A 12,575-nucleotide genomic window follows, 5' to 3' on the forward strand; every position below is an offset into this window, starting at 1 on the left:
GTTTCAGGTTAAGAACAGACCTCCAGAACAAATTAAGTATTAACGAATTAACCCGAGGTACCACTGTATTTCAAATTTGCAGGTGGGTAATTTATATTTTTCCCATATTCTGTCATTATTTCACCACTGTAGAAGCAATAATATAGTTTCCTCATTTCATATATCACTGTTTTTTAACCCCATGCCGTTCTGCTGATTTTTCCTTTGCAGGGCTCCAGTTTTAATTAAATGGTTTTCATAGTGACATAATCTAGCATTGCGGTCTTAATATGAAAGATTGGGAATATTGCCAATATCGAAATGCCATTATATATGCAGTGTCCACGCTTGGAATATGGTGTACAGTGCTGGTTGTCTTGTCTCAAAAAGGATATTGTAGAGTTGGAAAATGTACAGAGAAAGGCAACCAAAATTTTCAAGTGGCTGGAGCAACTCCCCTATGAGGAAAGGTTACAGCATATAGGACTTTTTAGTGTAGGATAAAGACTTACCAATTTATATAGGACAAAAATTTTGGATGGTTTTCATTATTTACTCCCATCTTTTTAGAACCATTTCACTATACCACCTTATAGGACTTTTTAGTGTAGGATAAAGACTTGCCAATTTATATAGGACAAAATTTTTGGATGGTTTTCATTATTTACTCCCATCTTTTTAGAACCATTTCACTATACCACCTTAAGGTGCCTGGCAAAAGCATTCCATTTTAACCAGGCCTTTGGTTGATTGACATTCAACACCCTTTTAAAATGGGTTGGGGAGGGTGGGAATTAATGGGTTGTTCCTGTTCTTATTTTTACTGTGTGTTTTTATGTTTTTATATTGTGCGTTTATCTTGTGAACCGCCCTGAAACGTGCAGGTATAGGGCGGAATAATCATAATTTCTTCCTTCCCTCAGGTTTATTCTCCCCACCCCCAATATCATTGTGGCTATGCTTTGGACAGTTGGAAATGCTTGGTGCCCAAATTTGAAATGAGCTTAACTTCCCTCCCACCCCACTCAGTGCTTCTGCTCTCGGTTCCTTCCTCTTTATGGTGATGGAAATAGTGTTTGATGGAAATAGTGTTTCCTGGATTGCTTCTAGATGTCTTCCACCACTATCTGTGCTGGTTGTACCTCCCCTAAAGGAGAAGGTTCGCAGCCTAAGCGCACTCCTGGATCTAGCCCTTCTGGTTGCTCAGCTGGGGAACTCGTTTTTCCAACTTCACCTAGTTAGCGGTGCACTTGCCTAAGAAATCAAAATGAAGCCTCAGTTATTCATGGTCTAGTAACTTTCAGACTGCGTTTCGGTTGAGTGTTCCACCTGTGGCTGCCCATGAAAACCCTCCAGACACTTCAGTTGGTCTAGGAAACGGCCGCTGCGTAAGGCCAGTAGAACAAGACAATGTTCGTACTTTATTCAGTTACAAGCATCATTGCTGTCCCATTTATGAGTTCAATTTGAGGCGATTTAAAGTTTTAAAGCCTCAAGGAGCCTTTGAACAGCTACCTCAGGCATAGTTCACCTCCTGTGCTGAGGTGTCTGAGGCCTCAGCTGTGGCGCTCAGAAGATTCTGGAACATTCTCCTCAAAAATGTGCCCCTGGACCAATTATTCCCTCCTCCCCTTCCAGCAAACACTAAGACTTTTATTCCAGCATGTTGTTAGTCAAATTAGCGTGTGAACTGTCCACATTTTAATAAATTTGTTTTATTCGTAGTTTAGTGGCCTGCCTCGAGTACAGCTTCTTCGGAAAACTTGCCCAAACCTTATTGTGCTATAAAAATAATATGTTGTTTTCCTCTGATGATTCTTCAGGCGCTCATTATAGGGCTGAAGAAAACATGCAGTGAAAGGCTTCCTGTGTTATTTAGAAACCTAGAAAAAGCATTATAAACTGCCACGAGGAAGCTCCTCGACTACAAGAGCATCCTCACTACCCAATTTCACTCTCCACAAGTCTGAGGGCAACAATTCCCACTGTCCCCCTCATGAGGTAACAACCATTATTGGTAACGCCTAAGAGATCTAGTAAAGTGTTTCTGACTGCAGGGAGGTTTCTGTGCTCATGAAACCAACATATTTGGAGACCTATTTCAGGCCTGTTCAAAGGTGTAAAGAGAAGCCTATTTGCCTGGGGACATAGGAGTGGGGGGGCAGTTGCTGTTAAATTTAACACTAACTCACTGGCTCACCCTCATTGCATTGAGTTAGATGTGTGAGTATTTGTATGTGTGCATACATAACCGAAAACCTTTTAAAAAGTGTATCAAGTTCTTCCCCCTGCTTTCCTCACAATTTATTCTGTCTTTTCTAAATCACAATTTATTCTGTCTCTTTTAAATCAGCTTGCCTACTATGTTTCCTCCCCTTCACAGATCCTCTATTTTAGCAGTTACTTTTGTATCTTTCAACTTTTATTTCCCAACTTTCAAGAAGTGCTGCTATCCGAGCTTCAACACTATTATCCAGAGTTTTCTAACTGCCAGTACCTTATTTCCTTCCCACTCTTCTTTCCCGATATGTGTGATGTTTTGATCCGTGTCCCTTCTCTAATTGTGCTCTCCTTTAGTTATATGACTTTTTAAAGGGGCTTTTCTGCTGCTACGTCAGTCCCTCTCAGCAATTGGAGTGCTTCCCTCTGAGTGTTCATTTTAGGATCGTGGCTCCTCATGCATGCAGCTTCCACACAACGTTGTTCTTCATCAAAACTCCATGCTGCATTTGCCTCTTATTTAGGGTGCTTCCAGACTCAACTGTTTCCAAGGTAAGATTCAGTCACATACTGGCAAATGCAGGTTGTGCTGCTACAGTTGGGTGGGAGGTCTTGTGCGACAAACCCCACCTTCTTCCCCCCACTGCCCCACCAAAAAATTGTACTTTCTTGTTTGCTGTGAGACATAAGAGAAAGATGCATGGGAAATCCTGGGAGTTGAGGAGGGAAACTATTGTGAACTCTGCCAGTGGACTCTGCATAAGGCCGAGTTAAGCAGCTTTCCCTGTAGCCTCAACTCGTTGGTATTTACCCTTGCCTCTCTGCAGTACAGCAGTCCTAAAACACTCATTTCTGATGCAGGCAGTTCAATTCCTGTGTGCCAGTATTGCTCAGCTAACCTTCAGGTAGGCCAAAGTTGTGATGTGTTGTCACAATGTAAGGCACACTGTCCTTTTAGCAGATCATCCAATAACCACCACCACCCAGTAATATCTTTTATTGGTGAGCACCCTTTTAATTCTATTTCCTAAAGGAGTGGCCCCTGAGCTTTCCCCCTCATGAACCACTTGAAAATTGCCGGGGGGGGGGGGACTTAATGATTTCTCTGGCTGCCGTAGCCATTGTAATTGCATAGAATTCAAATTGGAATACAAGAAAATACAAGAAACAAAAGCACTAAAAATGCAATTTAAAAACAATTCAGTGTGATAAGGTGTGTCATCTCCTGTATTTAACCATGAATTCACAGTCCGTTTGCAAACCTCTGTTCTAAAGAATATGTAATTTTTCTATCTGTTGAAGTGAATTTAAAAGTGGAACCTGGACATGGCATTATTATTTTCAAATACAGGAAACAGTGTATTGTACACAAACTTATATCGCAAAGATCAGTTCGTACCAGCCCAATCAGTGCTTAAAATATGTTCCATTTCCTCAAAGTTCCCACTTATATTTTACTCTTACTGAATAATACATTTTAGACACTTGTCTTACTTTGTAAAGATTGTATATGGCAGGCAGAACTAGAGTATTATTTCTGTCTGAAGTCACACCTCAGCAACTAAATTCCTGAATCTTCAGAAGGGTACTTAATAAAATATATTTTACTTCAAAGTGTAATGTAAACTGTTATGCTATAACCCAGTGAAGAAAGTTGTGAAGAGAAGGCAAAAATATATCTAAAGCCTTTTATTGCTGCACATACTTAATTATTCTTAGGATATTTCAAAAGAATAGACAATTTCCACACCATTTTTTTAAGCTCATTCAACGTGTTTGTGTGTGTGTATATGCTTAGCAGCTGAAAGCCAGCATTATATAAGTGAGGCTATACAACATACAAGTTGTAGAAGCTGAAATAACTTTTGTTAGGAAGCAGGTTGAATTGGGAAACAGTAGCAATAAAAAAATTCTCTCCATACACCTATTAATTGCTGCTCAGGTTTAAGCACTTTCAGCTAGAGACAGCCAACAGATTGAGACTTTTTAGCAGCTATGTTACAGAGGATCACTCAGCCTGATCACCATGTACTCTGGACTTTAAGAGGACTGATTAGAAAAAAGCTTAAGGATCCACTGGGTGAGAGAACCCACAGAGATCCCGTGATCAGAAACACTTAAAAGAGAAGGGAGTCCAAGATGGATGGGAGTTTAATCTTAAAGGTGAACTATTGAAGGCACAAATGCAGACAAATCCAACAAGAAAGAAAAGTGGGAGGCATCTACAGAAACCAGTGTACAGTAGCTGCATAAAAAGTTTACAGATGAGCTGAGATTTAAGGGCAAGCGCAATAAATGGAAGGGGAAATTACAAAGGAACAGTATACAATTGCTCAACACCTACTTTGCCTCTGTCTTCACCCAAAAGAAAAGTGATGCCCAACCTGGTCATAACAGAATAAATGATCTAAGGAGGCAGCTCCAGCCCAAGATAGGAAAAGAGGTAGTAAGGGAACACCTAGCTACTTTAAATGAACTCAAATCTCCAGGGCATGAGGAGCTGCCCCTAAGTTTGCAGGTGTAGTATCAGAGCCTCTGTCTATATTTGACCATGCAGACTGGAGGCAGTCAAACATTGTCTGCATATTCGAAAAACAGGGAAAAGATGACCCAGGTAACTACCAAATGGTCAGCTTGACATTGATACCAGGAAAGTGTTGGGAAATAACTGGGAAATACCAACACAGGTTAAAAAGAGCCAGACTCCTTCCACTTAGTCAAAAGAATTTATTAGAAAATATTCTGAACTACATAAAACTCTTTAGAATATTGTTTCAGTAGACTTTTATTCCAGCCTTATGCTACAGACATCACACAGCCTGGACTTAAATCAGCCACTGTGCTCCTGATTTTTTTATTTTTTTATTTTTGTAAAAAAAGAAAAAGAAAAAGACATATTTAAGCCACATGCACACGGAAAGACTGGATGGAGTGCTCAGTGCACCTGCCGCTCCCCCTTAATACAATTTCATGATGTTCTAATCTTATCAATTTTCTCACAGTAATTTCACTCCATTGGGTTTGCTTCTGCATTATTGAAACTCTTGAAAAACGACAACACCAAGAGATTAACAAGATATCAGTCAGCAGCTACAGGCCTACAGAACTCTCTCTTGAAGGCTGACCTTACGCATCTCCACTCAAGCTCTTTCTGAATTAGTTCAATGGGCCTTACTCCCCTGTAAGTGTGTGTAGGATTGCAGCCTTAATGTAACAAAGAAATTCCCGTGCATCTAAGAGCACATGTTTTCTCAAGTGTCTTCAGATGAAAGCAAGCCCGGCTGATTTTCCCAGAGCAACAGAATCAGCAGGCCATTCCAGTTATGCATGCGCTTCACACCAGTGGGTAAGTAGCACTTCATTTCAACACTGGCACACCAGTCACTGGGGGGTGGGCGAGGCCAGATGCAGTCACTTTGCCTGCAGTCAACCAAGTGACTGGCACCATAAATGCTTAGAGCACTAACACAACAATCAGAGCTATGGTTCCAGTTGCTCATCCAGCCACGGGATACACTCTAAGCCACACAACACCCTTCTGCACATACAGTGCCTAATCCAACTGATGAGTACTTTCTTAGAATCACATAATTGTTGGGTTGGGTCATCTAGTCCAATCCCATTCTGATCTTGTGGGATCAGAATACCTATATAGGTGATGCTTGGCATTTTTGAACACATAATTTAAAGGCCTGCATATCTTGAGATGCCGTTTTTAAATATTGGTGTAAACCAGGGCAGGGGAACTTGTGACTCTCCAGATATTGGACAACAATTCCCGTTCGGCCCAGGCAGCATGGCCAATGCTAAGGGGCCATGGGACTTGTAGTCCAACAATCTGTGAAGGGCCACAGGTTCATCAGCCCTGACGCAGATGGAGGCTGAACACATACTAGTCAATATTCTTCATTGGGACTGGAAATACAGCAAATACAGGGTTCGCCGTAACTCTGCCTCTGTTGTGCTGCAGAAGTATTAGAACAGAAATATTAAACAAATTCCCTAAGTATGTGGAAGGCGTATCAAACCTTCATGCCATGAAGTTACTCTTAAGAAAAACAGTTCCTGAGGGAACGATATGGCTCAGTGCAGATAACGTCGTGCAGTCTCTCTACCATTGTTAAAGCTGGCAATGCCTCAGGCTCAGACTTTCCCTCCTTCCTACCCCTCCTTCTCCTTCCCAGCACTAACTCTGGCTATTGTTATATCTGCACCAAGTTAGTTAGCCATGGTTAGAAGGAGGTTTCAAATCTCTGGTTGGAAGCAAATCACATTTAGCAATGTATTTGGTGCATACCAAATGGAACCTCATTAGCACTGCAAAATGGGAAGCCTTCAAGTCTGAAGGGGGAAAGAGGTGGAGAGAAGCGAAAGTTGGGCTCAACCAATATCTGGCAATGTTACATCTGCACCAGGCTGGTATACAGCAGAGAGATATGCACTCCCACCCCATCTTCAATAATTGAGAGAATGCAGTAAGCATAAATACATATGGTGTGATTACATAAATGGTAGGGTACAATTTGCTACAGGAGATGTTTTTGTCTCCTCCAAAAAGTGCTAGCCAGTCTGGGCTGAAAGATCATTGGAATATCTACTAGTCTAACACAAACTCTACAGCATAGTGTTTGACTGTTTTTTTTTAAAAAAAGGAAGGGGAAATATTCACACTAAAAAGATTCCACAAGATAAATATTATCTTTAGTTACACACAAAATACAGGCAAACAAGTCCTTGTCTGAAAAATAAAGTGAACTAACTCTTTACACAGCTGTGCTCCATATTCCTTTCACACTCAGCCCTGGGTTTTCCTTAGTTTGCCACCAGTGGGAAGGCTCTCAGGAACACATGGCTAAATGGTTTGAATCATCAGCTGTGTGCCACATGTGGTACACATCACAGCCGCTACCATGAAACCCTGGGAGGATTAACTGCACTGTAATAGCACTTTGCTTCAAAGCATTATTAAACCAAGGCCCCTTTAGTTTCCTTAACTCTTCATTTCTGTTGAAGGAGCTAGTGGTAACTTCTCTACACTTTGGAAAAATCAATGCCAAGTCCAACCAAGCCATTTCAGGTAGAAGTGCATTATGCTTACTAATGCCCTATCTAGCAATTGCACTACCTTCACCACCATGCATCGTGTAACACTTTAAAGATCAACTCAAATAAAAGACTAGGCCTCATGCATTATACTAGTGGGAGGTCAGAATGGAAAGAGCATGGCAAACTATTATGCAGCCTTCATCATGACACAATTTTTGTTATATTTGGCTTTTACTTCTCATGCCTACTACAAGCAGCTGCTTACAGTAGACCAAAACTGACAGTGGTATGCCACAGGTAGTGTTGACTAAGGCTATTGGTTACATAATCCACCTTTAATAGCAAGCAGAACGTTTTTCCTCAAGGTGATGGGAGATAAAAAGACAAAACTGAAGTTAGGCAATTAGGGCCCATATACAAAAATCAAGCACAGAATATCTTTTAAACTCACAGGACGACTCAAAGGTCATTTCCCAAAACTAGTTTGAGGATGAAGCAGTGGTTTTGGTTGCCTGCACCATGCCTTTTAGAACTTTTATTTCATCTAACAACTCAAAACAAGAACTAAAAAGCCACAAAACAACAAGCAGCATAGCCTTTATTTGGTGTTACAATAGGAAAATGATGCCCAAATTTCTGGGCAACAAATTTTACTTCTGTAGATTTTTTTGTGAGTTGTTCTATTCACAAAGAGTGTGCTTTTTAAACACACATTTTGAGCCTGTAAATCAAGGCAAAACACTTTATTTCATTGGAACTAAAGGGGGGGGGCATTGGCAGGAGGATTAAAGAAAAATCTGCCTTGAATTTTTCCCCTGACTGATTTACATATATTGTACATATCTGTCCAAGTCACTGTATTTTGACAAACATCTGTGTTTATACACTACTGTTTGAACCAAAATGCTGTACATGTGGCATTCAACACAATTGTATATTACTAATAAGAGGGGCACTCTCCTTTATTCCTTTTAGTTTCTCTTTACATATCCTTTCCAAAAAGGATAAAGAAGTTGCAGCATTGATCTATATTTATTTATAACAAAACATTATACACTATATCGAAAAATAATTTTATCAAAATCATATTTCAACCCACTATTTTTAGTTAATAGTCCATGTCAAAATTGCACTTTACAGACATTTCGATGGCATATTCCAGCCTGCGCTCATTTCCTTTCCGCAAAAACTGCCTCGTCTGGATTTTTCTTCCGCGAATGTTTGTATTTGTCCACATAAGCTTTTACCAAATTAGCCACTTTTGCAGAATTAACTTCCCCACTCTTGCTATGACAGACCTACGTGAAAATAGAAGACACAACCTTTAAGTTAACCGGCACCAACCATACCACTTAATATCACACCAAAAGTGAGTAATTATTGGGACATACGATCTCAATAAACTACCCTTGTAAGGCGTATCTGGTGGGGAGTAAGCTTCATCATGCCTTTCTAGTTTCCCAGGGGAGTAGGAAAATATCCCCAACTCCACACTGACTGCTAATGGCCATCAGTTAAGCAAGAACAATTTTTTATGTTCTAAAAGCAGGCTGGCAATAAAGGTTTCAGTTGGGGCAGGAGACACACTACAAGCTGAATAAAATATTGAGTCCGCACTCTCTCCATAGCCTATTATCATGTTCACTAAGAATTGTTCAAGATTGTACAACAAGACTAGCTTAAATTATAACTACTTATTTCACCTCCATTAACAAACCCCTGTGTGAACTATTCTCCAGAGCAATAAGCCTGTCACTTAGCCTCACCTCTTTGCCTCCTCTGTTCAACAGGTTTCAAGGTTAGAAGAATGCAGACTGCTAAATGCTGTCTGATATTAATAGTGTATCACTTACTTTATCTACAGCTTTTCTCACAATTTCTTTATATTCTTCTTTAGTAATATCTTTATTTTGATAGAAAGGCTTAATAGCCAGCTTCACTTCTTGCGCAGCTCTTTCTTGAATTTGCAGTTTCTAGAAAAATTAGGATAAAGAGTGTTACACTTAGGAAAAAGGCACACAAACCAGCATTTTTGATATAACTGTTAAGATGAAGAACAGTTCTGAAGAACGGGAAAGCTTGCCCCAATTTTGTGATACTATGCTTGGTTCCAAAAACTATTGCTCAACTAAGGATTTTAGGGTTTCTTTGTTTTTTAATGAACCAACATGGCTACTTTTGCTTTTAACATGTGTACCAATGCAAACATACTACCTTTTGATTTACAAGTGAGTTTTATTGACACTACAAAACCAATGGAACCTCTAGTTTTATTCATCTAAGGATTATCAGATAGGAGAGTTCAATAAAGCATTGCTAGCTGTCTACAAGGCTTGTAAACAGCCACCCAGTAACAGCTGCCTTTAAGCAACCAGGCAAGGAAACTTTCACAACATTTGGATCTTTCGTTCCTCTTTTAATCAAAAAATAACTAGCGCTTGTATGGATTGGGAAGTAAAGATGTGAAGGCCAGGAAAAAGAAAACCCAATGGAAAACTTTTCGCTATGGGGGGACTCTGAAAAAGCTTTAAATATTGTTCAAAGATTTTATTTTTCGACTTGAGAAAGTCTACAACGATCAAACCCAAGAGGCACTTCTGCACCTAGAGGGTGCTACCACCTTCCTGAGAGGAGTATTCAAGACTTTGTTGCTTGTGAATTGTTGCTTGCCTTCTTCTGGTCACCTATGGTCTAGAATGGAGATACCAGAAGCATCCAGATTCACCTGTCCTTTTGATCTGGTGCCTCCTTTGTGGTCAATCTTTTCACTTCTCCCCTGAAGCACTCTACTTTAATTGCCACCAACTGAAAAACAAGCAAGTTGCTGCCCTGCCTTGATGCAGAATACAAAGGTCAGAAGCAAAAGCCTCACAGAAATAATCTGGGTGAGAAGAGAACTTTAATCAAGACCCACAGAAGAAAGTGGACTACAACTGGGTATGTTTGCAGTTTTGTTTGCACAAAACTGAGGTGTTTATAGTTTTAAATTTCATAGATATGCCAAATAAGACATATATATATATATATATATATATATATATATATATATATATATTAAAAAAATTGTCCAGTAGCACATTAGAAACCAACTAAGTTTGTCCTTGGTATGAGCTTTCGTGTGCCTGCACACTTTTTCAGTATCTGTATATAGTATCTGAAGAAGTGTGCATGCACATGAAAGCTCATACCAAGAACAAATTTAGTTGGTCCCTAAGGTGATACTGGACATTTTTTTATTTTTTAAAATATATTTTTACTGCATCAGACCAACATGGCTACCTAGCTGAATCTAAAACCAAATAAGACATTTCAAGTTTCAAAAAAATCTGTTTTATGTTGTTAAAACAGTAAATAAGTTCAGGTTTGACTATTGTATATATTGTATATATACACCCTTTGTATCCCCCCCCTTCAAATTGGTAAGTTTTCCCACAGCTTCAACATTTCCAAATATTTGACATCTCTAATGAGGTGGAATGAATTTATTTGCAAGGTCAGTCTATAATTCCCCCCCCCCCAGAAGAAACCTTATGATTTCTTAGGAAGCTAAAAAGATGATATAAATGGAAGGTGAATTATGACATCCTCTCCATTTCCTTAGGGTAAATAATTATTTCTCTCCAATTTTAGCATTGCAGAATTATGCACATTGCTCTTGGCTTTGAACTTGCCTGGTCTTTCTTCGAGCTATCTGCGCTGGCTTCCACCGTTACACTTACTTTGCTTTCAGCCAATTTTACAGCAGCATTAGAGGATTTGATGTTACTTGACGATGTTGCATTACCAGAACTTGGTCCCTGAACCGTTTCCACACTTCCCAGAGCAGCTGCTGTTGGAGCAGGCAAGAGGGTTGTACTCATGTTGTTGGCAACATGGGAAGTACTAGGAATAGCCTGTTTTAAAAAGTTATCAGAAGTTAATATGTTAACTAGTTGCATCCAATGCTCCTGCCATGAACCTTTAGTTCTTGGGTGTTTCTAACATTTCTGAGAGATAGTTAATAGGTGGAAAGAGATCGTTCAGCTCAGCTGAGGCTAGCCTTAACTACAGAATCCATCCTATATGTGACACTGACAATTTCCCCTTTCTCTGCAACCCAATAGTCTTAGTAACATGGCAATTTGTGTGAAAACACAGGCTAAGGGGTTTTTCTGCAGACTGGAAAGGGGGAAAAACAACAGTCTGCAGATAGAGAGACTGAACTCCTGTGCATCATGTAAGAAGGAAACCTATACATTTGCCAGCTAGGATAGAAGCCAAAGCTCACCACCCAGGACAGGTATAAAGACAGAAGGAACCAGTGAGAAGGCAGTCTCTCAGTGATCTACTGACAGCTGGGTGGAGGGCCCATGAAACCACCACAGCAATCCACAGAAGAATAGGCAGCCATAAACCTAGGAATGCAAACTTTTATTCCAACCAGTAATAGATGGAAGTCCTTCATTCTGGCTTTGCACTTGGATCAGGCAGTTGTGATAAAAATATGAGCGCTGCCCAACTATTATATGGAGCAAGCAGTGCACAAGAAGTGTAAGCACTTGAGTCTGCTTCCTTCAGTAGCAGTCATTTGCAATCCTGCTCTGGTTCACTTCAGATACCATACTTGGGGAATGGCAATGGAAGAATGAGAAAGCGTCCAGGACAGAAGCAGGGGGAGCAGATTCCAAAAGTAGCCAATTACAGCAGCAAACATTTCACAAGGTGCTATCTGTTGAGCAAATGCAGAGGCCCTTTTCTGAGAAGCACTTCGGAATAGGTACTTGTAATTTAACAGAGATGTGGCAGCCGAGCAAGATCTTGACAAAAGCTCCCCTCCCAGGCATATTGCTTTATAGTCAGGAATGGCTAATCTGTGTTCCTGGACTACAACTCCCATCTTCCCTGACCATTGGCCTTGCTAGCTGGGGTTGATGCATCCATCATCTCGAGGGATATGGGTTCCCCATTCTCCTGCTTCATATCATCCAAAGACAGACTATTCATCCACCATGAAAGAACAACAAACACTGGACTTTACATGAATGTTTTCTTCAGTTGTGGAAGGAAGTCCACCCTAGTCTCACAAGGATATGGAGAATTACAACAGGTTTAGATGTGGAGTGCAGGCTGGGCAACTCTTCTGTGTTCTCTGAGTCAGGGCTTCCCAATGAGGTCCCTCTTCACCCCGACCCCACAATTCCCTCTTCATTAAGACATTGTTTCAGTGTTGGTTTTGTTTCAATTTGATTAAGCTTTCTGGAATTGAACCCGATTAACATTCTGATTATGATGCGAAAGACACCCCACCCAAGCCAGGAATATTAACCTAAAGCAGACCTCTTCAAAGTAAT

General features: G+C 40.3%; 1 protein-coding gene across 3 annotated transcripts in view; it reads right to left on the reverse strand.

The window, feature by feature from the left end:
• Positions 1 to 7,818: 7,818 nt before the first annotated feature.
• The window catches only part of SCAF11 (SR-related CTD associated factor 11), a 28,613-nt gene continuing 23,856 nt past the window's right edge, over positions 7,819 to 12,575 (reverse strand). The window contains exons 13-15 of one of the 3 annotated variants that reach the window (XM_053405253.1): positions 10,965 to 11,138; positions 9,099 to 9,218; positions 7,819 to 8,543 (exon numbers count right to left, since the gene is read on the reverse strand). In XM_053405253.1, the coding sequence (XP_053261228.1) occupies positions 8,415 to 8,543; positions 9,099 to 9,218; positions 10,965 to 11,138 (423 nt within the window). In that variant the 3' untranslated portion in view covers positions 7,819 to 8,414. Of the gene's footprint in view, positions 8,544 to 9,098; positions 9,219 to 10,916; positions 11,139 to 12,575 lie in introns of all 3 variants that reach the window. The other 2 variants (XM_053405252.1, XM_053405254.1) reach the window with 2 other exon arrangements.

Source organism: Podarcis raffonei, chromosome 10, assembly GCF_027172205.1.
Source record: "Podarcis raffonei isolate rPodRaf1 chromosome 10, rPodRaf1.pri, whole genome shotgun sequence".
Lineage (NCBI taxonomy): Eukaryota > Metazoa > Chordata > Lepidosauria > Squamata > Lacertidae > Podarcis > Podarcis raffonei.